Genomic DNA, 24,464 nt, shown 5'->3' on the forward strand with positions numbered 1-24,464 from the left:
CATATCATATTTTAATCTTATGTGGCTGCAAATTCTGCTTTAATTGTATCTCTTTATGAACCTTTTGAGCTGTGCATATGGTTCAGACTTCGAAAGATACAATACTTTCACTTGAGTAGGTACAAATGTGAGGTGATTACTGTTGCATAGAGGAAGGTTAAAAATTATTAAGCATTCGTTTTGATTGAAATTAAAGCCGGTAATTGGCTTCTGGGGGTAAATTTTTGCAATTGGCAAAAGAAAAGGAAAGGAAAGGTATGTTACCAGCTAACTCACTGTTTGGAATGGGAGGAACATAAGGAGAGAAAATTAAGGAAGAAATGTAGAAGAAAAAGATATTCTTCCTCTCTTGGATAGCTATTCTCCTTGGGCTTATGTGGTAATCTTTTTCCTTTGTTTAATGAAATTTATCTTTTAATTAAAAAGAAAGAAAGAAGGCTTATTACTCTGAAGTTTCATAGTTTTGGTTATGCTTCATTCGAATTTGCAAATCAGCTGTTCACTTAGCAATTTAACGCGCATGCATAGTGCATGGTTTTCAGTGATGCCTACTTTTCATCTGGCACTTGTTTGCTTCTGAAATTTGGACCAGTAATCTTAAACATGCAGAATCTCAAAGGATTAGGGGATATGTTTGCAAGAATGAACAGTTCTGGAACAATGCAATCCCCTGATTCCATTACCATTTACATGTGCCTTTATTTACGGAAACAAGAGTAACGATAGGGAGATTAATTTGATCAGCATTTCCAGTTTTAGAGAGAGCCTTGTTTTGTTCCATGTGCAGCGAAGCCTTGGAACTGGGAGGGAGTAAAACAGGACCTCGTTAAAATATACCACACTACTCATATCAGACAAATAAAAGCTACATGGAGCTATGTTTCTGACTCCAGCTGAATTGAAATCATTCGCTTTAAAACTTGCTTTGTTGTGTCATGATCAGAACTGAGTCTCACCTGCTTGGGTCAAATGGTATACCCTGATATAGGCCCACATACGGTACAGTTACGATAGGAACTGCATAGAGACGCATGGGGTCTCAAACCAGTCGGAAATATACCTATTACGATAGAATTTCGCCCCAGATCCAAAACAAGAGGTGACAAGTAGCCATTTGTACCTTGTCTCTGCTGTGTGGCCAAAGCAAAGTTTATCTCTGCCCAGAAATCTCTACGTATACAAAGACTTTCACAAATGATAATGGCCAATGGGGTACTTGATCTTCTATTTGATTTGGTCACTTTTGTCTGGGATTGATTATTGTCTCAAGTGAGAAGGACGAGCAGTAATTTCAATCCCAAAGCATGTGTGGAGGAGAAAGACTTGACAGCCAATACGTATGTGGCCTGGCCACCAAAGGCGGTGGCCGGAGCCCCATCTTCATGAAGGAATCAACATCGACGCCATGCAATGATTTATCATCGCACTGCCTCTTACCTCCACGTATCTATTCACCGACAATGCCTCACTCTCACCTGTATTATTATACTCCATCTAATTCGCTCCTTATTTACGCCAGCCACACACAAGCGGACTTACCTTTCATGAACCTTGTGTATATGCGAATGTGGGCACACTCAAAGGATTCTCGTGCCACCATACAGTCTTTCTTCACATAACATGCCTCAAGTGTTATAATCTCACCCCCTCAATCACATTCTTGAAGAACTATACATCTTCTTTTCTATCATTCGCCCTCTATTTATACGTCACCTGTCGAACTAGTCTCTGTTTCAATGCTTCAGGATGGCTCCTCTCCGGTCCGCGACGTGTGATTAATGAGGCTTTTGCGGCCTACCAACAATTAATGATATGAATTACTCACCACTGATTTAAATTTTTTAAGTTTTGACTACAAAAGTAATCAAATTAATCTTTTTTTTAATAAAAAAAAAGGAAGTAAAAAGTAGACGCTTCGAAAGGAAAAAGGAAAAAAAGGTCCACAGCACACATTGGCGAGGCCTGTTGATAATGTATACGTGGTCCACAGGTAAGATACCATTAGGACAACTTGGAACATATGTGGTGACGTGAGTTGGGAATCTCTCGGGCCTAACCATACCTATCGCTTCTCTATATAAGTCTCTGAATTAGTTTCGTGTCGTCAAACAACCATCCAAGTATCTAATTTCAAAACTACTATTGGCAATGGCTACTCATTTTTGTGCATGCCTGTGGTTATCCTCCATTGCAATCCTCAACACCCTCTTCACCTTGGCTGATCAGTCTGACAACTACATCATCCACATGGACGTATCAGCCATGCCTAAAGCCTTCTCCACTCAACACAGCTGGTACTTGTCCACCCTTGCCTCCGCACTGAACAATCCTCAGGCTACCACCAATTTTAACTCTTCCTCTTCTAAACTTATCTATAGCTATACCAACGTCATGAATGGTTTCAGTGCACACATAACCGCTTCCGAGCTCGAAGCTCTTAAGAGCTCCCCGGGCTATGTTTCATCATTTCATGATTTGCCTGTCAAACCCGACACAACCCACTCGCCCCAATTCCTTGGTCTCAATCCGAAAGTAGGAGCGTGGCCAGTCTCAAACTATGGCAGTGACATTATCATTGGATTGGTGGACACTGGAATTTGGCCAGAAAGCGAAAGCTTTCGAGACCAAGGGATGCCTGACATCCCTCATCGATGGAAAGGCCAATGTGACTATGGCACCCAATTCAATTCATCATTGTGCAACAAGAAACTCATCGGAGCTCGATTCTTCAACAAAGGGTTGCTCGCCGAGAATCGAAACATCACCATAGCCGTGAACTCCACCCGTGACATGGAAGGCCACGGGACACACACGTCAACCACCGCAGCAGGAAGTCATGTTGAGGGTGCATCTTTCTTTGGGTACGCCTCTGGATCGGCAACGGGCATGGCTCCAAAGGCTCGAGTGGCTATGTACAAGGCTCTTTGGGAATATGGAGCCTACGCATCTGATGTAATAGCTGCTATTGATAGTGCTATAACAGATGGTGTCGATGTTATTTCATTATCGTTGGGGTTTGATGGAGTAGCTTTGTACGAAGACCCTATTGCTATAGCCACTTTTGCAGCTATGGAGAGAGGCATTTTCGTGTCCACGTCAGCAGGGAACCTGGGGCCATCTCTTGAAACTTTGCACAACGGAACACCGTGGGTTATAACTGTAGCTGCTGGTACCTTGGACCGTGAATTTCACGGGACCCTAACACTCTGCAATTATAATGGAGTTCAACTCCATGGCTTGTCTCTCTATCCAGGAAACTTCTCCATAGGACACGACTTTCCATTGGTCTTCATGGGCATGTGTGACGATTTGAAGAAGTTGAAACGAGTCAGGAGCAAGATTGTGGTGTGTGAAGAGAAGGACGGAACCCTCAGCGATCAAGTGGATAATCTTGACAGGGCAAAAGTTCGGGGGGGCGTGTTCATATCAGATAGCCCTGACATTTCATTTTATTTTCAGACTAGGTTCCCATCCATCTTTATAAATCCAGAGAGAGGAGAAATCATCAAAGATTACATAATGAAGAACTCAAATCCAAAGGCGAGCATGGCTTTCAATATGACCGTGTTGGGGACCAAACCAGCACCGAGTGTGGATAGTTACAGTTCTAGAGGACCTTCACAAAGCTGCCCATTTGTGTTAAAGCCTGATGTTATGGCTCCTGGAACATTAATCTTAGCTGCATGGCCCCATAAAGTTCCGGCAACAGCGTTGGAGTCCCAGAATTTATTCAGTAACTTCAATTTGCTATCCGGAACATCCATGGCTTGTCCTCACGTTGCCGGAGTAGCTGCTCTTTTGAAAGAAGCACACCCTGATTGGAGTCCTGCCGCCATTCGGTCTTCCATAATGACTACATCCGACATGCTCGACAACACCCTCGGACTCATCAAAGACATCGGCGATGATTACAGAGCGGCTTCTCCTTTGGCCTTGGGAACTGGTCATATTAATCCTAATAGAGCCCTTGACCCTGGACTCGTTTACGATGCAGGAATTGAAGACTACGTGAACCTTCTTTGCGCACTAAACTTCACCCAAAAGAACATTTCCATTATCACTAGATCCTCTGCCAATAATTGCTCCAAACCTTCCCTGGACCTTAATTACCCCTCGTTCATTGCTTTCTTTGATAGGGGGAACGCCTCATCTTCTTCTCGCGGGTCCAAAACGGTGAAAGAATTTAAGAGAACAGTGACCAATGTTGGAGAGGGACAAACAACGTACAAAGCAAGCATCACACCAGTGAAAGGGTTTCAGGTCCACGTCATCCCGGACAAGTTGGTGTTCAAGGAGAAGAAGGAGAAGCTGAGCTACAAGTTGAGAATAGAAGGAGCAGAAATGATGGAGGAGAATGTATCATTTGGGTGCCTTATTTGGACGGATCTGAAACACGTGGTCCGAAGTCCGATCGTGGTCACCAGTCTTGTCCAAGTAGCTAAGTAGAGCTAATTAAAAATGCCTCTCCTATTAATCAAGTCAAAAGAATATGCATTCGCTTCATTAGTATTGATGATTATTAATCACTATTTATTTAGCGAACATGGTTAATTAGGATTTGTAAAGCATATGGCCTTGGATGGCATGGTGTACGTGAACGAATTAATTATGGTGAACAAAGGGACAATTCACATTCAATGATAAGAAAGGACACTAGAGAAGGGAGGAACTGCAATGGGCTGGAACTTTATTGATCCATGTGCAGAAAGAAAGGAATCCAATTCGTTTTTTTGGGTTAAAGCAAGCAGATTCACTCGTTCACATGATGTTCTGTGGGCCAGATCGTTACTCTTTTTTCGGTTTTAGATACCGTCGGCCCTGCCACAGTCCTGCCATGGCATACTGATATAGTGACTAGAAGGGGGAATTTCAATTTGGGCCCTCAGAAACAAATTAAGGCCCAAGAAATTCTGAAACCCTAATGCATGTCTAAGGGTCTGAATTGTAATTAATTTTTTGGTCCAATTATCAAAATACCATTGCCTATTCGTTTTTTTTTTTACAAAAAAAAGGGTGTCATGTCACCAACTGCAAAAGCCACCGCGTTGGTCGATGACTACCACCATCGGTGCCAGGCCACTAGTACCAACACAGTAGTTAATGATTGGTCAAATGTACCAAAAGAGTTAGGGGTAGATTTAAACTCATGTCCCCTTGATTTTTTTGAAATGAAGGAAATCATTAAGTCAACAAACAATTTAATATATATAATGCGAAATTATATATATATAATTTTTTTTATGTTCAAGTATTTTTATTTATCATGATATATTTTAGATATTTCATTCTGTGTATTTAAATAATCACTTATAAATATTTAAATATCACTTATTTATATATAAAAAAATTGTCAATTTTTTAAAATTCAACTCATTCTATTGTGTGTGTGTGAGATATATATATATATATATATATTTATTTATTTTTCAAATATTTTTACATATTTTTGTTAGTTTTAGATGTCTTGTTACATACATTTGAATAATTACTTATAAATATTCAAACATTATCTGTTCATATATAAAAAAAAGTTTTTAATTTTTTAAAATATAATTTATTCAATGTGTCACAACTTGTTCATTCAATTTTAACAAATTATTAATATTACAACAACAACAACAACAAGCCTTTATCCCACTAGGTGAGGTCGGCTACATGGATTGCAAGACGCCATTGTGCTCTATCATTTATTAAGCTTTTAGAAATATTATTAATTAAGAGATCACGTTCAACAACTTCCAAGAGTGTTCTCTTAGGCCTTCCTCTACCTCTCTTAATCGGACTCAAAGTTATATGTTCCACTCTTCTCACTGGTGCCTCCCTTGGTCTTCTTTGTACATGCCCAAACCATCTCAACCGATTTTCTACCATTTTTTTCTCAATAGGTGCCACCCTCACTTTTTCACGTATGTGCTCATTTCGAATTTTATAAATTATTAATATTATACTAAATAAAATATATATATTATAAATTTATTTTTCAAACATTTTCACAGACTTTTGTTAATCATGGACATTTTATTGTATACATATATGAAAAAATATTTGTAAAAATTCAAACATTAATTGTTCATACATAAACAAAGTTGCCAATTTTTTAAAAATTAATTTATTCTATTTTTCACAACTTATTCCTTCAATGGATACAAATTATCAATGTTATGTTAAATAAAAATATATATATTATAAACCTATTTTGCAAGCATTTTCACAGTTTTATGTTAATCTTGGATATCATGTTGTATATGTCTAAATAATCACTTATAAATATTTAAATACTTGTTCTTTCAAATTTTTAAAACCAAATTTATTCTATTTTTTACAACTTATTCCTTCAATGTTAACAAATTATTAATTTCATACTAAATAAAAAAATATGTGTGCTATAAATTTATTTTCAAGTGTTTTAATGGGATTTTGTTAATCATGGATATCTTATTATGTATATCTGAACAATTACTTGTAAATATTTAAACATTATTTGTTCACACAGAGAAAAGTTGTTAATTTTTTAAAACCCAAATACTTGAAAAATAAATGTATAACATATATATTATTTAGTATAATATTGATAACTTGTTTGTGAAAAATATAATAAATTGTGTTTTAAAAAATTAATAACTTTTTCATGTATGAATAAATAATGTTTGAATATTTATAAGTGATTATTTAGATATACACAATAAAATATTTATGATTAACAAAAGCTCATAAAAGTGATTGGAAAATAAATTTATAACATATATTTTTTTATTTAGCATAATATGATAACTTGTTAACATTAAATGAACAAGTTGTGAAAAATAAAATAAATTAAAATTTAAAAAATTGATAACTTTTTTTATGTATGAATAAGTGTTGTTCAAATATTTATCAGTGATTGTTTAGATATATACAATAAGATGTTCATGATTAATAAAAACTCATAAAAATGCTTGAAAAATAAATTTATAACAGATATTTTTTATTTAGTATAATATTGATAACTTATTAACATTGAAGGAACAAGTTGTGAAAATGGGATAAATTGGGTTTTAAAAAATTAATAATTTTTTAATGCATGAACAAGTGATGTTTGAATATTTATAAGTCATTATTAAGATATACACAACAAGATATCCATAACCAACAAAAACCCGTGAAAATGTTTGGGAAATAAATTGATATCATATTTATATATTTATTTATTTAGTATAATATTAATAACTTGTTAATATTGAATGAACAAGTTGTAGAACAATAGAATAAAGAGAGAATTACAACCAGGTCTCACATAAAAAAATTAATTACAATAAAGTCCGTTAACAATTAATTGTGTTATCAATGATGTTTAATTTAGTTGTCAATAAATTTTGTAGTAATTAATTTTTTTGTGTAGAATTTCAATGTAATTCTTTCTAAAATAAATTGGGTTTCTAAAAATTGATAACCTTTTTAATGTATGAACAAGTAATGTTTAAAGATTTATAAGTGGCTGTTCAAATATACGCAATAAGATATTTAGAATATGTAGTATCATATAAAAATACTTAAAAATCAAAGTTCTAATGCACACACATGTAATTTTGCACTATATATATCGAAGTATTTGTTGGTTCAATGGTTAATTACGTTTTGGAGAACCAAGCTGGGTCAACTTTAACCTCTAGGCACATTTAACTGATCATTGACCATTACATTGACATTGTAGCTTCGATGGCCAATGGTGATAGTCTAGCATTGGTAATGATAGCCAATGCCGAAGCTCCATTTGCCTATGATAGGACACCCTAAAAGGAAAAAGAAAAAGGCAATGACATTTTGATAAATAGGCCAAAAAAATTAATTGCAATTGAAGCCATTAGGTCTACCGAAGTATTTCAAAAAATTTTAGGTCTAGCATGTAATTAATTTGCTTCTGAAAACCATAGTTGAGATTCTCGTTAACTAGAATCCCCTAGCTCGTTGATGTTAGACCATAAACCATTCAAACAACGTTCTTTCAGCCAAAAACAAAAAAGAACGTCCTTTCTCAACAAGTTTATTTGTTCCAGTTGATTAGGCATTACTGTATCAATAAATGAGAATGAGATCGTTGTGCGGTGGTGCGCTGATGGAAAAATTGAGGAATCTCCCAATTAAAGCCTTGTTTCATAGAGAGGAGCAGTGAGAAAAGAAAAGGGAATGAGAGGGATGGAGTTGCTTGATAATTGGCGCTATGAAAGTCAATTTTATAAATTATGATTCTCATAAAAAAATTTTGGTACAAGATTCCACTGTGATGCGGTGGAGTATGAAAAGCCAAAATTATCCTTAAATTATTTTTTGATTTTTTATTGTAAACTATTTTATTTCTTGATTTAAATTATTTGAAGTTGTGTTTGGTGAATTTAGGCAAATTTTTTAAATATTTTTTCTCATTTTTATTTTTTATAAAATATAAAATCTTTTCTCTTTTATTTTTTTAAGTAAAACGTCAAAAAAATTCACCAATTCCAATTTCATGGGGTTTAAATCCTTTTTCCCCCCAATTTCATGCATACCAAACATCATCTTGCCATATTTGTTTTAATTTAGTTCTCATCTTTATTCCCATTTTCAATCCATCAGATAAATCAAACGTTATTTTAAGTTTTGATTATCTTACATGTTATATTAAATCATATAATTTTGAGCTCAGTCGTGTTGAGTTTCATTATTTTTTCTTGAGACGACACTATGAATCAAACCTTTTTTCTTTTGTCAAGCCAAGGAAGGGCAAGAAATGATTGCTTGATGCGAAACGCTTGTCCCAAACAAGATCAAAAGACACTGAACAGTGAACAAGATGCTATTGCAAATGTGATTGGGTTCATCTTCATTAAACTCGCAACATTCCATGCTCAGCATTGTCAACAGAATCAGGAAGAATTTTGACCCCCCATTTCAATCTAAAATAATCTATACTGTCTATTTAAATTAATTTTTAAATATTTTTAATATTATATTTATTAAAATAAAAAATAAAAAAAATTTAATATTAAATCTGGATTATTTAAAGTATATTTAAATGATTAATTTATAAAATTTATAAATTTTTTAATATTAAATTATGTCATATAGATTATCTCTGAATTGTCTAGAATCTATTTGAATAATCAAATTATAAAATTATAAAAATTTTCAAGTTGAAATATACTTTTAATTTTCTAACTTTATATAAGGTTTTAATTTAATCTTTTAATTTTATAAAATATTTTTTAGTCCACTAACCTTAATGCCATTAATTTTAAAAGATTATTTTTTATATCAATTATTATTGTTTTTTTTAAATTAAATTTAATATGTCAACAATTAATGATGTTTTATCAAAGCTTATTATAAAAATTTATTGGGATGAAACTAATGATATTAGAATTCTAGAACTAAAAATATACTTTATAAAATTAAATAATTAAAATGAAATCTTGTGTACAATTAAAGGCATAAATATATACTTTAGCTAATTTTTTAATATTAAATTGAACTGTTATATTAAATCTATGCTGACCAGATAGGTAATGAATGAATTTATTAAAAAAAATTATATTACTAAATATATTGTTAAAAATATTTAAAAAATAATTTAAATGAATGGAAGGGGTTGGTTAATTTGGACTGAAATGCATGATTGCATCACAATCCGGGAAATGATTGGGATCATACCTATCCCAAACGCTGCAATTTTGACCAAAAATCACACAAACTAAGAAGCATTCAATAACTATCTTTGTTATTTTGTTATCAATTATATCATTATATTAATAGTTGTAGTAGTAGTAGGCGTGAACCCGAGAAACATACCTTAATTTGTTGAGTGAGTGATATCTTATTTTAAGCCTAACTTTATTTAATCAAAGATTTCCCCTTTCATAACGCCAGCGTTGATCATAAGGCGCCGACACATTTTTCTTTGAACTGTAGTATCGTTCCTTTGAACTTGCAGTAATTGAACTTTTTTGTTGGTAGAACAGTAAATGAACTTATCATAAGAGAAAATGATTGTTAAATTTTAATAATAACGTTATTAACTTGACAAAAATAATAAATTTTTTGTTGGTAGAACAGCAAAAACTACCTCTCTCTCTCTTAAATTTCTGATAAAGAAAGCTACAAATAACATTTTTGTGAAGTTAGTTTTAACGGGTAAGACAACATATGTTGGTTGTTGACAATTTATGAAAGAATAGAATAAGAATTGTTATTTTGGCTAGAAACGAGCAAGTTTGCAATTTGTCGTCCCCAGCTAAAAAATTGTCAATTTAGAAGGGCCGGAATATTATGATCTTGAAATCATGCTTACAGCTTACAATAATGATTTAGGCCTTTAGGAGCAGGGAACGAGGAACGTCGCGATACGCACACCACACCAGGTCAGCATCGTCGGTAGATTCGCGTGAAGCGACAACTGGAACATGGTTGTCGGGTCAATCATTAGATTAGGGTTTATTCATTGCTGCGCTTTTGCCTTTGGCCTCACTCCCATGTGACGCGGGTACTGTTCCTTTGAGCTTTGAGCTCGTCTATTCATCTCATTTCTTGGTGGTTTAGTAAAGTAAAAGCATTTTGAAATTGTTATAAACAATTGGACTGCCCCACTAATTCATTTTCTTAATTTCCCTGCCAAGCCGCCTCCTTCGGCCAGCTCACCCTCACTTTCCTTTTATTCTTCATTCTGGAAATGACCTGAACAAAGCTCAAAAAATAAACTTCTCTTGTGAGCTGGGGTTTGCAGAGACAACAGAATGCACGCCAAGACGGATTCTGAAGCGACGAGCCTCGCCGCTTCGTCTCCGACCAGATCTCCACGGCGGCCGGTGTACTACGTGCAGAGCCCTTCCAGGGATTCCCACGATGGAGAGAAGACGGCGACGTCGTTTCACTCCACCCCTGTGCTCAGCCCCACGGGGTCTCCCCCTCACTCCCACGCCTCCCTGGGTCACCACTCTCGCGAATCTTCCTCTAGCAGGTTCTCTGGATCTCGCAAAATATCTCCCAACGATGCGTCTCGTGCTCCCCATGGCAAGTCTCAGAAGCCATGGAAGCAACCCGATGTCATTGAGGAGGAGGGTCTTCTTCCCAATGAAAACCGCCACAAGCCTCTCCCTCGTCGCTGCTATGTCCTCGCTTTTGTTCTTGGCTTCATTCTTCTCTTCACTGTTTTCTCTTTGATTCTCTGGGGCGCCAGCAAGCCTATGAAGCCCAAAATTACCATGAAGGTTTGCTTTCCCATCCTTGATTCCCGGAATATTGAATAGTTTTGTCAATGCCCGGTTTGGTTTTTGATCGATTCGCATTCCTGTCTTGCAGAGCATAAAAATTGATCATCTCACGGTTCAGGCCGGTTCGGATTCCACAGGAGTGGCCACCGATATGATATCCCTGAATTCCACCGTGAAATTCACGTATCGCAACACGGGCACATTTTTTGGGGTCCATGTTTCCGCAACACCTCTGGATCTACTCTATTCGGAAATCATAATTGGTTCCGGAGAAGTAAGCTACGAAACCCATTATCCCATTCATTAACTCAAAATTTGAGATATAGTTCCAATTTCTTATTGAATATGCATACTAATGAACTGGGGGATTACAGTTGAAGAAATTTCATCAATCAAGAAAGAGTCAAAGAACAGTGAGTGTGGCGGTGATGGGTAACAAGATTGCTCTGTACGGGAGTGGTGCGGGCCTGAGTAGCTCAACCGGAGCGCCTACGGTTCCGGTACAGTTGAAGTTAAGGTTTGAGCTTCGATCCAGAGCTTACGTCCTTGGCAAGTTGGTGAAGCCGAAATTTAACAAGAGGATCGACTGCTCTGTAACTCTGAATCCTAAACATATCAACGCCACAATTTCTCTGAAGAAATCTTGCACGTACAATTGATTCGGAATTCCCCGGCGAGGAGAAAGCCGAGGGGAAAAGGAAAATCTGATACTCGTATTCATTTGATCTTTTAGATGAGGAAAGAAATGGGGGATCCAGCTGTAAAGGGCTCTTGGGCAGGACACGAAGAAAAAAGAACGCGTTTCTGATTGCATAGTGGAAAAAGATGATGATAGGCTGTCTTCCATTGGGTATAGATTGCTTTATGTATGAATTTTTACCCCCTGTTTGTGCATTATTCTCCAATTTCTTATTTTTATTTAAGGTAAAACCATAACTACTGAAGTCAAATAATTTACTCAATCTCAGATCCTCCTTGTGTTGGACTTGCATTTGTTGATGGAGTAATTATTGGCCAATAGAAATGGAGGCGCCTTGTCTAATCATCTGGATGCCCGGTGCCTTATACATATATAAGATAATAATACAATAAATTTATCTTTGATCCTACTCAAGTGTTGGCCCAAACATGCAAATGCTGTCCCTCCATTGGTAACATTTATTAATTTATGGTTTGGTTATTTCATTTGAATAAACAATGAATCGATAATTTGAGAATACAGCTGCCTATAAAAAAATATTTAGATAGATTGGGTGCATTACATTATTTATGATTTATCTAATTAAAGTACTTTAAGTAAATTAAATCTTGTGAGATATTTTTTAATTGATTTTATTATTATAACAGAACAGATGTTTGATTTTTTACCTTTTATCTCTTCACCACTATTAATATCAAAATTAATTTATATTTAATATCATTTAAATATTATGTTTTTATTAGACAGACTACAAAGACATGGTGCACCCAGCTTACTTAAGAATTTTTCCTTGCCTGTATTCCTATCTCTAGTTAGGAGCCATGACAATGAATATTGTTTCCTTTGTCCTGCAATATGAACCCATTAATTTTGGTGCACGTGCTGCCTCTGTATAGATCTTAAAGATTGATGAAAATTCCAAAAATAAGCTTCGATGAAACTTAGGAAGATGAAACTTAGGAAAATTGTAACAGCCCTTCGCTAACCCCGCCCACCTTTGTTATGCCTCAATGGTATTAGGTTCAGCCTCAACTTTGTTATGTAGGAGAGGTTGGAGGATTGAACCTGGGGAGGCTCTCCGCAAGGGGAATAATCCTGCACACTACTGCAGGGAAGTCTTTGTCTCCTAATGCTCACCGTAAGGGGTGGGATTGCCTTGTTGTGGGGCCTGAGGGGAGAGTGTCCAGTGCCGCAAAAGACCTCGGGTGGGCGAGGTGAGTAGAGGGCTGTTACAAAAATCACATTCAATAATAACTTGAATGAATTATTGACAGACAAGAATCAATATGAAATATATTAGTGTTAAAATGAAAATATTGAATTATTTTTTCTTTGAATGAAACCCATTATTAATTCTTTTTTATAAATAATTTACTTAAATGGTGCTTGAATGTGATTCTCTCATAAAACTTTAATAACATTGGTATGTGTATATAAAGCAATATATGTGTGAAAAGTAGAGGAAAGTTTGTATTAGCGTGAGAAGCTCCGCCTTTTCTCTAAATTTCTAAAGAGAAGATCTATCTTCTTTCCACCTGCTCCTTCACCATCTTCTTCTTGATCTTTCTCGTGAATTTGTAGTTTAAGCTTGATACTAATTTCATCTCCTCGACCTCCACTTCACATGAAGAAAACATGAATCCCCCTACAACCAAAGAAGAGCTCGACTTAATCAACAGGAATATTTCAAAGCCAGATGAAGAAATGATTAACAAAGGTTCAAATTTACATCTACAACAAGAAGTGCAATATCAACAAAATAGAGTAGCACCAAATGAAAAGCAAGGCCATGATCAACTTAGGAAACCAATGGATACATAAACCACTAATGCTCTCCAAGTCAATGCATGCCTAGTTAAAGCAATAGTGATTCAAAAAGTTAGAGCACTTATTTCTTATAAACAATCAATGACTGAATACAATAGATGTTATGAAATCAACACAGAAAGTGATGCCTAGCATTTAAATGAAACACTTGCTAAGGAACTGGAACAAGAGTAGACACCTTCAAAAAGAACCAAGAAACTGATGGATCTATACCTATCAATTCAAACTTTTAATGACGAATGGAAAAAATTGCCAAACTTAGATGGGTGCTATAGTTATTAACACACTAGGCTTGCAACTAAATCCTAAATCCCTTAAGCCAAGGTTAGCAAAGATGTGGCAGCTCAAAGATTTTGAATTAATTATTCTCGTCAATAGTTACTATGCAGTCAGAACCAATAATCAATCTGCCTATGACAACATCCTCAATAGTGGTCCTTAGATAACTTTTGACTACTGTATCCTTGTTCAATGCAGGTCTCCTAGTTTCAACCCTAACTCTAACAAGCTGGGCAAAATTGCTCTATAGGTCAAACTTGCAAACGTTCCAATTCAATATTATGACAAAGAGATCCTCTAGAGAATAGGTAATTGCATAGGAAAAACTTTAAAAATGGATGTCAACTCTCTGTTAGAATCAAACTCTAAGGATGAGCATGGCAAAACTGAAAGAGATAAATTTGGGAGAATCAGCATTGAACTCAATTTATAAAAGAAACTCATTCCTAAAATACTCATTAAAGATGAGCTCTATAATATGGAATATGAAAATCTTAACCTTATTTATTTTGAATGTAGATGCTATGGCCATCAAAGAAATAATACCCCCAAAACCCCAAAAATAGATGCATGGAGAAGGTAGAAGACAGAGGAAATAATCAGAATCAGCCTCTCGACCATTTTTTAGCCACAAAAAAAGAAAGAAAATGGAAAACAAAAAATCAACATACAGTGGACTCATTGGAAAATGGCCAAGTGGCTTGCTAGAAGAGATATGAAATGAATGGATGAAATTCCAACACTTAAAAAATGCTCAAAATTCAAGAAATCAAATGAACAACAGAGATTTGCGTCAAATCTGATGATAGAATATCACATCAAAATCACGATTCAACATCCTTGCCTTTCTTGAACGTGATGTAGTTGATGGCATAATGAAAGCTTTTGAACCCAGAAACATTCCACCTATGAGCCACCCTACTAAGCCTGTCAAAAAGAATGTAGGAAGAAGGATATGGCTGGTCCTAAAAGGATGAGATTGAAGGAAGATAAGGTGGGAATTGAATCTTAAAGAGGAAAAGAAAAAAAACGAGGGAAGACAATTAGATTTCTAAGGGCACATGAGTTGGGCCAAGTTTCATTTGGGAAGGTCCAAAGACATTTAACCTATCTACAAATGAATCAAGAGAGCTTCAACCCCGCCAATGTGACTTCTGGCGATTTGGTTGGTGCGTCATGCACTCAATTGAAACGTCAGAAACTCAAATTGGTAGGGAAGGAAACAGAAGAAAGAGAGAAAAAAAAAGAGCTTCAACCCAAAAATGCAGCATACAAGCCTTACATGAGTGGGAAAATATACGTGAGAAAATGCTGCTTATGAAAATGGTAGTCTTTTCGAAACTCGTTGCAATTTTCCCATGAGACGGCCCTTTTAACACTTGAAATTGTCAGTGGAAAGATCCTAAGCAAAACAAATAACTAAATAAATCGCTGGTGGAGATAAACAAGGAACTTGTAATTTTCAACTTCTGTTGACAAAAAAGTGCATGGCCGTAATAAAAACAACAACAACAACAACAAGCCTTTATCCCACTATGTGGGGTCGGCTACATGGATTGCAAGACGCCATTGTGCTCTATCATTACGCCATTATGGCCGTAATAAAGATTTGCCAAAAACCAGTCCGGAGCTGTTCTCTAGAAAATCATTTGTTACTAATTCCCTAATCTCTAAGGATGTTTGTTTTGATTCACATTTAATTTTCCAGTTTAATAATAAATGTGTCAGTCTGTCAACGCTTAGTTGCCAACTATATATATTAGTTTGTTTGTATATTCCTCACCTGCTTTAAATAATATGATCAGTATAATTGTGATTTTATTTGTGGAGAAGAAGCCTTGAAACGAAAGCAGAAGGTCAACATTACATTTTACAGGCCGCATTAGTGCCTGTTTGGATACGGTTCAAAATCGATTAAGTGTACTAAAACCATGGTTTTACTGAAAATTACCCAAGCATCTCATTTTCACACAATTTATTATTTTGACCATAACCACGTTTGGCCTCAAGCTCAAAAGAGTAGCTTCCAATGATCGATTTTATCTGTTGGGGCAATTATTGCCTGCTAGAATTTTTAATCTACTAAATAAGGCTAGGATACCTCCATCACTTCTCTTTATCCTCGCCAAAAAGTGAAAACTCTTTGACGCCATCTCTATATCTTTTTTGCTGCAACCTCATCTCCCACTTCGATCTACGATCTCCATCCTCCATCTCTGACCTGCAACTATCGTTCGAGTTCATCGGTGCGTCTCCTCTGTTTCCTTCCTTGAAGGTCATACTTTGCTATTTTCTCCATCCAAGTCCATCTGGTGCGACATCCTCTCCTCATACTGTGCCTTTCTTGCATTTTCCTTTAGCCTTTTCCAGTTTGATTCAGTGCTCCTCTTTGGGTGACTGCTTTCTAGTAATCTGGTGTGACATCCATGACCCCAGGGGAATAATATAATATATATTTTTTATTACAACATAGTATAATATTAATATTATAATATTTTATTAATATTAGTATAAGTTATATTAAAAGATAACATAATTTAAATTTTTATTATTAATCAAACAATGTGTATTTATATATGTTAAAGCCAATGTCCTTAATTGTAATTTATATATTTAAAATTAATTTTTACTAAAAATATCTAGACCTTTTCAATTCTATCAAAATTAATTTAAAAAATAATATTTAAATATAATATAGTCATAACATAATCAATCATAATCAAAATAAATCATATCAATTAATTTTTTTATAATTAATTATGACTATACATGTTTAGAGAGATAGATTAGGGGGAGAATGTGACGTCCAAGGACGATATACAGGGGAAAGTAAAATACACTGAAGGACCTGAATATTTTGAAAATGCAACGAAAGAGAGATCTTTTTCGGATGAGAGCAAAACACGGCAGAGGGCTTGAAATTCTTGAAAATACAATCTTCCATGGTCCTAGATCCTCTATTATATTTTAAAAAGTTTCATATACTTCAATGTATTTTGCTTTCCACGATAGTCTTTGGGTGTCATTTTTCCAAAGCTAAGATAGAAAGAATGTGAAAGGGGCGGCAGCCGGTAGGTGTGAAGGCAAAAGAGGGGTCAATGGCCATGGAAGGAGCCAAAGTGTAGGGTGATAATTAATTGATCAACTCAACCCCATCTTTATTCAATGTGATTTTGTAAGAATTATATGATTAGCTTCTCCTCTAAGTCCGCAACTTGATGCTTTTCTGAGACTAAAATACTGTATCCTTCAATAGCTTTTCACTTGCTTTTCAAACTATGATGATGGTTTACTAATGGAAATCTATACGGAATTGATAGTTGCAGCTTTATATAATGCTTGGTCCGGCAAAAATCAGATCATTCACAAAGGCATTGTGGCCAAACATTACTCTACAAATTCTCCAGGACAATATCGTTGATTACTTGATTGGTTGAATGAACATAAAATCTGCTACTGTAATTGTAATATGAAAAAAAGAAAAAGAAAAAGAAATGCTGAACCATGATCAGAGTAAGGTTTATTGATTCTATCCTCTTCACTCTCTTGAGATTGACCTCATTTTTAGAGTTAATAATTTGGATCAAGACCAAACTCGTCGAAATAATTTAGGGTCGGGCTTTAAAAAAATATAATTTTTTTATATTCAGGCCAAGCCCCGATTAGGTTTGGACTTGACTCAAATACCCAAATAAAAAAATTTATTTTTAAATATATATATAATAAATATTAATTAACTATTGAAGTTTAAGGTCATTTTATGATAAAATATTATATATTTGAGTCCTTTACATCGTTTAGGATTTTATATTTTTTATAAAATAAAATAATTAATTTTAAAGTAAAAAATTTAATTAAAAATAATTTTAAAAATAAAATTCAGGTATTCGAGTAGCCTAAAGCCCAAAAAATTCGAGGGCAGGTTTAGCTATTCGGGATTTTCAAACAGTCAGGCATATCTAAATTCGAGCTCGTTCGGATCAAACTTATTCAGGCCAAGCTTGGATAAGCTTGGTTTGCCCAAAGTCCAACTCTACTCATTTTCTTCTCTCTTATCAATTGCAATGGCATTTCTAATAATCTTCACATTTCACTCTTCCTTATCAATTAGGATTAGGGCTTAAATAAGTTGACTCTATTAAGCTGAATTATATCTTAAGGCTTTATTTTGATCAGTCCAACTCTGGCCTCAAGGTTGAAGGGCTAACTTTTTTTTTTGACAAAAAATGGCTAACTCTCATTGGCTCAACCTTTTTTTTTTTCATTTTTCAATTTAAAAATCTAAAAAAATATTTAAAATCTCAAAGAAATTATTACACATAACATTAAATATAGAAAAACAAATTTAAAGTCAATACACACAACAACAAATTTAAGTCTAACAAAGATATAACAACATCATAAAATCAATACTAATAATAATCAAACTTTACCAGCATTATCAGTTAAATCTTGAAAATTTTTATTATTACCAACATCAATATAAATTTATCTTTCTCATTATAGAGCCTTATCAATGGCAAATATATTTAACTTTTCATATATTCTCTCTTCATTCTTGTAAGATGAGGTTAAAGTTTTAAAATTAGTGTAGTATTTAATTTTTTAATATTAAAATTTAAAAGAAATTATAAAAGGGCTTAAAAGTATTGGTCATGACTAGCTCTTTTAAGCTTGAATTATCATTTTACACTTTAAAATAGCGGTCTTATCTTGAATTTTTCACACTTAAAAGGGCCAACCCAATGAACTCAACCCTAATTGACGACTTTACTCTCCCCCAAGATGTAATCACATTTACATTTTTCATTGAATTTTTAATATCTAGATTAAAGGCACGAAAGAAATATTAGTATGCTTCACCATCCTACGTTTTATTTATTAAGTCCTGTTTGGTTATTAGAAAGTAATGAACTAGAAATATTAATACAAAAATGAATTAAGTCACTCTTTCTCGTCATGATAAATATGATAAAACTTATTAAATGTATTATAAATGTGGGAACTATCATACTTTTCAAAAATATTATGAATTATTATTCTCAATCTCATAAATTAAATTATTTTCCTCCCTCATGACTGTATTTATCATCCTTTTTTATCATCTTATCTTTATATTTATTTTTTTAATCTATTTCTTATCTTTATATTTATTTTTTTAATCTATTTCATTCTTGTAATCAAAGTGTCGCTTAGTATTTTTATGTGACCAGATACATTTATTAGTGTATTTACTGACATGTGATTTCTGGGCAAGAGGTGTAGAGATGCACAGTGCCTCGCCAATCTAATGCTCCCTTCTTTGAGTACTTGTCGTCTCTTAGTACTGTTTATGGCAAAGCAGAAACTCTCGAGATCGTATAACACTATTCTACGTAAAATATAATAGTCTTCCTTTTCACATAATAACAACAATAACCTTCTTTAAAATTTATGAGCAGAAATTTACAATGGATCGTTAATATTTTTTTGTATAGCTATCTAGGTTAGATTTAATCAAGATCGAGTTCAATTATAGTAACCTCCTCCCTCTCTCCTGTACGTGCGTGCGTGGTGCCTTGTGTGCAGGCATATATCAACACATCAATTGACTTTTATGAATACATGGTAAAAAATAATCATTCAATTTCTCACGACAAAGTTCTTAATTTTTTTAATAGTTTTTGATAATGAATGTTTTCAATAAAGTTATGCTAAATAAGAAGATAAAACGTTTTTATAAAATTAAAATGGATATTAATTTTTATAAATCTAGCATTTCAATAAAAATTAAGACATTTTAAAATGCCTAAAAGATTAGTGATATTAGAGGGTAGTCAAAATATTTTAAGAATTTCATAATTCAATTTTTTTTCTCATCACAAAGGATGCTGCCACAACTAGCAGCCTGTTAGAAGATCTCATGCTTTTTTGTTTAAATTGATGGTCATGAAAATATGCAAGAAAATATTAAAATTAAGTTATGTCAAAAACTAACAAAATTCTATAATTTGAAGGTGGAAATTCCAAAATAATGATATGTTGAGAGTTGTGAGATGCTCGATTAGTTAAACAATTTGCATATTCGTTAGCATCTTTAAAAACAAATTGACGGTACATAATAAAATCTTTGATTTTCTTTTCTTTTTTTTAATTGTGTCATAGAAGGGATGATTCAAGGAGGACTTATTATTGATGTCGATAGGTGCAGGAGCCTCGAGAGAGCTACGACAGACATTAATTGAGATATCTTGTTTAAATGATCATGACTCCATTTGAGGCTGACCCTTTGCAACTTCGATTTGCAAACACTAAAATCTCATTTGATTATTAAAAAAAAATAAATTAAAAAATTAATATAAAGTGAATTAAATTATTCTTCTCTCTTATAGTAAGCATAACAAAACTTATTAATATATATTATAAATGTGAGAATTATCACACTCTTTAAAAATCTTACGAATTATGATTCATAACTCTATGAATTAAATTACCCATCTTTCTTATTAATATAATTCACCATATCTTTTGATCATTTTATTTTTATTTTTTTAATTTATTATATTTTATGCCATTTTAGTAGCCAAACGGCATCTAAAATCCATGAGTTCTCTGTTATGAAGTTATCAAATATGGCTTAACCTCTTCCCCATTAGGTTCTGGGCCTATTGGATCAAATTCTTCTGCCGGCGTTCTCTCACATTTGGGCTATAGATTTGCTGTGTACGTCTAGAGAAATATCAAGAAATGGAAGGCGCAACTAGAAATTTCAGAATTTCCTCTTTCGGCCACCTCACCATTTTATTTGGACAGAACCTTCCTTCTCTCAGGACAACCATGGCACTCCCTCAGCACCACCTCCAACAACACTACCAAACCCAACCACTACAACCACAATCAAAATCATTCAGGCAAATACTGTCCATTATAATCTGAAATTTTTTAATATCCCAAACAATTTTCTTCCTTTCAACCTTTCATTTTACCTAACTTTCTTTTTGTAATCAGTCTGTTAACTCATTGTTTGCTTCCCTTTCTTTGCTCCTCTTGCGTTTCTTGCAGAGCTTTACAAACAGTAGATGGCCAGATGTCGCAGCCGGTAGCCTTCTATAATCCAGCTGATTTGCAGGATCAGACCCAGCATGCTCCGTATGTTCCTCCTTGTACGTAAAATCTTCATCTTTAGCTTCGCTCCTTTCCCTTTTTGTTCATATATTTTATTTTTGTGTACTTATCTTCTTTGTTGCGAAATTTCTGGAGGATACATCTCTTTTTAACTCTGAAAAATTTCAGCTTGTGAAAAATGAATGAAATGAACTAAGCTAGGGTTTTGGTACCATTTGACCAGCTTGAATTCTAATTCTTCTTTTTATAGTTGATTAGTTGAGTTTATGAGTTTAAATTCTTCCTCAGCATTTTCTTGCCCTTTTAAATTTGGTGCTATTGGCTACTTTCCTGTCATGTTGATATATAAAACCAACCCCTTGAATTGTTGGGGTTTGCCGTTTTTCTAGTTCACGTTGTTGGGTTTGCTCCGGGTCCATTTCCTTCTGCTGACGGCAGTGATGGTGGAGCTGATTTGCAATGGAATTACGGGTTAGAACCCGAGAGGAAAAGGCTAAAAGAACAGGATTTTCTGGAGAACAATTCTCAGATATCTTCCATAGATTTCCTTCAAACTCGATCAGTCTCCACTGGATTGGGTTTGTCTCTTGACAATACCCGCATGGCTTCTACTGGAGACTCGGCTTTACTGTCACTCATTGGTGACGACGTTGAACGTGAATTACAGCAGCAGGACGCAGAAATACAAAAATATCTCAGAGTGCAGGTTAGTGCTACATATCTAATTTAATTTTCTTAGTACTTGCTAGGGCCAGAACTCTGTATATTTCATTGAAAGTGGATTTTTATCGTCATATGAAAACAAGATGCCGGTTGAGCATATTTAACATCATCGTTTATTGTTGGGTAATGATGAATCTGTGTTGGGGCTCTTATTAACTTATCTAACTTCGTAGAATAAAATTTGCATGTTGATTGTTTTTTGGATTAGCTTTGATTCCAGCTAGAAGAACCCGAACTGCATCTGTGTGAACTTTATGTAATGGGCAATAATGTTCAAAGGAAATACAGATTAGAAGTGGGGTTGGATATGGTAGAAATAGAATGTTAACCCAATGTTCTTTGTCATTACATGGGTTTTGGATTCCATATAGTCTGGAATTTCAGTCTTGTCTCATCTATGATCTCAGCTGTCCGTTCTATTCAGTCCAATGGGATTGAGGTGACACCTGTAATGGAATGGATGACAAATTTTAGATTGGATAGGATTGCAATCCCATAGACATTATGGAATCTGGACATGCTTGCAATACAATTGCCAAACAATTAATTTGACTTTCCCTAGATTCTATTTTAGATATCCATATACCTCATAGCGATAACAATTCATACTGTTATTTGTTTCTTTTAAAAGTATAGTATGTTTTTTCTGTTAGTGTTGACTGGATGTTCAGTGTGGCATATTTGTACTCTGATAATTGTTTGGTCATTCATGATAAGCAAAGAGATAGGTGGGAGCATCTCCATTCTTCGGTGACTTTTTTTTCTTTTTTTTCCCTCATTCTTCTTTTTTTAATCAAAATCTAGGAGACTTTCATCCCTCCCTCCTTGCCCATCTTTTGATTCTGAAATGGTGGGGTGTGCTCTCATGGGGGGCTGTAAATTTTGAGTGGAATGCGTATGTAAGATTCTTTTTTTCTGGGTCAGCTGCTGGAGAGCCTTGTCCTTCCCTCATCTCAGAATGTCAGTGGGCTGGCAATGATGAGGTTAATATATACATTTTTCTTGGAAAGATAATCAAATGTGTGCTCTGATATAAAACTTTATCTGATTTTACTTCTTCCCATTAAAGTGATGGGATCAAATACAAGTCATGCAACTTCGTGCTTCAAAAAATCTCATCAGTTATCCTCATCATCCCTTCTTCTGCACCATGAGATTGTCAGCCAACCTTTCTCTCTTAACCAATGCTCTGAATACCTGCCCTCAGCATTGGAATTATATTTGTTATAACTTGGATTGGTCAAGGCCACAAGCTGTGGAAACTCAATTTATGCACGATCTAAAGATAACTTCAATTATCTTCTTCCTGATAGGGTGAACGTTTGCGCCAAACAATTATGGAGAAGGTTCAAGCAACTCAGCTTCAGAGTATATCAATTGTTGAAGACAGAGTTCTACAGAAACTTAACGAGAAAGAAGCTGAGGTTGAAAGCATCAATAAGAGGAATATGGAACTTGAAGAGCGAATGGAGCAGTTGACTGTTGAAGCAAGTGCTTGGCAACAGCGAGCCAGATACAACGAGAACATGATTGCTGCTCTCAAGTACAATCTTCAGCAAGTATATGCTCAAGGCAGAGATAGCAAAGAAGGATGCGGCGACAGTGAGGTAGATGACACAGCTTCATGCTGCAATGGCCGTTCCATTGATTTTCACCTGCTCTCCAAGGACAACAATGATATGAAAGAGATGATGACTTGTAAGGTATGCAGAGTGAATGAAGTTAGCATGCTTTTATTACCATGCAAACACCTCTGCCTCTGCAAAGATTGTGAAAGCAAGCTTAGTTTCTGCCCCTTGTGTCATTCCTCAAAATTTATTGGCATGGAGGTTTATATGTAACAGGACAGCGGATACTTGATATGTTAAATCTCTAATTTTATATTAGATTATGCCTTTCTTTGTTACTCGAATAGCATCTCCATGTTATCTTGTACCTACAGTTTAACTTTTTCACACTTTTGGTAAAGTAAAGAGACAGAGAACCGAAGCCAAAAAACGAAAGAGAAAAAAAGAAGAGGTTTTTTGGCCAACAAAAAATGTAGAAATAATTGAATGGTTATTATTACGACATAACATGGATATTGATAAGAAGATTTTCTCTTACATGATGATAAGTAATCAAACAGCTAGTAGTGGCAGCGACTTGGTGGACTTGCTTTGGATGTCAGTTGCATGTTTTTTTTTTTTTTTAAACACAGGAGTATTTTTAATTGAAAGCAATTTTGTTTGTTCAAATGTTAAATATTGGCACAATTTCTAACATGGATTTGACTCTTGATTCGATATTAAATATTAGTCCTTGAATATTAGATCTAACTCTTGTCCATAGTTGTATGTCCTTTTCTGACCACAGCAAATCAAAACTGTGTTGAGGCCATCTGATTAGCATGTGACATCACGTGATAGTGAGTTATCTGTTGGCTAACATCTAAAAAGACAACACATGGAAATTAATGCCAGTTGTTTCTTGATAAAGAGCAAAAGAATCCAATTAACAAGCAAATGAAATTTGGTAAATATATATGAATCTGAATTTGAAGTATATCTCTTGTTTAAGCACTTAATAATTTATAGATTTGGATTTACTTATGTGTGTATGAATTTGAAGTA

At 34.5% G+C, this 24,464-nt stretch overlaps 3 protein-coding genes across 5 annotated transcripts; all 3 read left to right on the top strand.

Moving 5' to 3' along the window:
* Window positions 1-1,953: 1,953 nt before the first annotated feature.
* LOC129302174 (subtilisin-like protease SBT3) lies at window positions 1,954-4,996 on the top strand. Its single transcript, XM_054940855.1, has one exon. It carries the CDS (start codon window positions 2,149-2,151, stop codon window positions 4,444-4,446), a length of 2,298 nt encoding a protein of 765 aa, XP_054796830.1. The 5' UTR covers window positions 1,954-2,148; the 3' UTR covers window positions 4,447-4,996.
* A 5,510-nt stretch (window positions 4,997-10,506) lies between these two features.
* Window positions 10,507-12,328, top strand: LOC129301937 (uncharacterized). Of its 3 annotated transcripts, none has more exons than XR_008591124.1 (4): window positions 10,507-11,216; window positions 11,308-11,493; window positions 11,594-12,085; window positions 12,188-12,328. XR_008591124.1 is itself a non-coding variant. In XM_054940567.1 (3 exons), exons 1-3 carry the CDS (start codon window positions 10,743-10,745, stop codon window positions 11,876-11,878), a joined length of 945 nt encoding a protein of 314 aa, XP_054796542.1. In that variant the 5' UTR covers window positions 10,507-10,742; the 3' UTR covers window positions 11,879-12,204. The 3 variants fall into 3 exon arrangements, 1 of the variants encoding a protein (XP_054796542.1); XR_008591125.1 differs by having other exon boundaries at window positions 11,594-12,069; XM_054940567.1 differs by having other exon boundaries at window positions 11,594-12,204.
* Window positions 12,329-20,754: 8,426 nt separating this feature from the next.
* LOC129303161 (probable BOI-related E3 ubiquitin-protein ligase 2) lies at window positions 20,755-23,758 on the top strand. The gene is made up of 4 exons (XM_054942270.1): window positions 20,755-20,915; window positions 21,067-21,167; window positions 21,519-21,835; window positions 23,166-23,758. Exons 1-4 carry the CDS (start codon window positions 20,842-20,844, stop codon window positions 23,691-23,693), a joined length of 1,020 nt encoding a protein of 339 aa, XP_054798245.1. The 5' UTR covers window positions 20,755-20,841; the 3' UTR covers window positions 23,694-23,758.
* Window positions 23,759-24,464: the final 706 nt, after the last annotated feature.

This window comes from Prosopis cineraria, unplaced genomic scaffold, assembly GCF_029017545.1.
Source record: "Prosopis cineraria cultivar Desert tree isolate PC_DT_omini unplaced genomic scaffold, ASM2901754v1 PC2, whole genome shotgun sequence".
NCBI lineage: Eukaryota > Viridiplantae > Streptophyta > Magnoliopsida > Fabales > Fabaceae > Prosopis > Prosopis cineraria.

Coding starts and splice junctions, on each gene's coding strand:
- LOC129303161 (XM_054942270.1), top strand. CDS start 20,842: ATGGCACTCCCTCAGCACCACCTCCAACAACACTACCAAACCCAACCA. Junction 20,916..21,066: donor CCACAATCAAAATCATTCAG/GCAAATACTGTC, acceptor CGTTTCTTGCAG/AGCTTTACAAACAGTAGATG. Junction 21,836..23,165: donor AAAAATATCTCAGAGTGCAG/GTTAGTGCTACA, acceptor TCTTCCTGATAG/GGTGAACGTTTGCGCCAAAC.
- LOC129301937 (XM_054940567.1), top strand. CDS start 10,743: ATGCACGCCAAGACGGATTCTGAAGCGACGAGCCTCGCCGCTTCGTCT. Junction 11,217..11,307: donor AGCCCAAAATTACCATGAAG/GTTTGCTTTCCC, acceptor CCTGTCTTGCAG/AGCATAAAAATTGATCATCT. Junction 11,494..11,593: donor TCATAATTGGTTCCGGAGAA/GTAAGCTACGAA, acceptor GGGGGATTACAG/TTGAAGAAATTTCATCAATC.
- LOC129302174 (XM_054940855.1), top strand. CDS start 2,149: ATGGCTACTCATTTTTGTGCATGCCTGTGGTTATCCTCCATTGCAATC.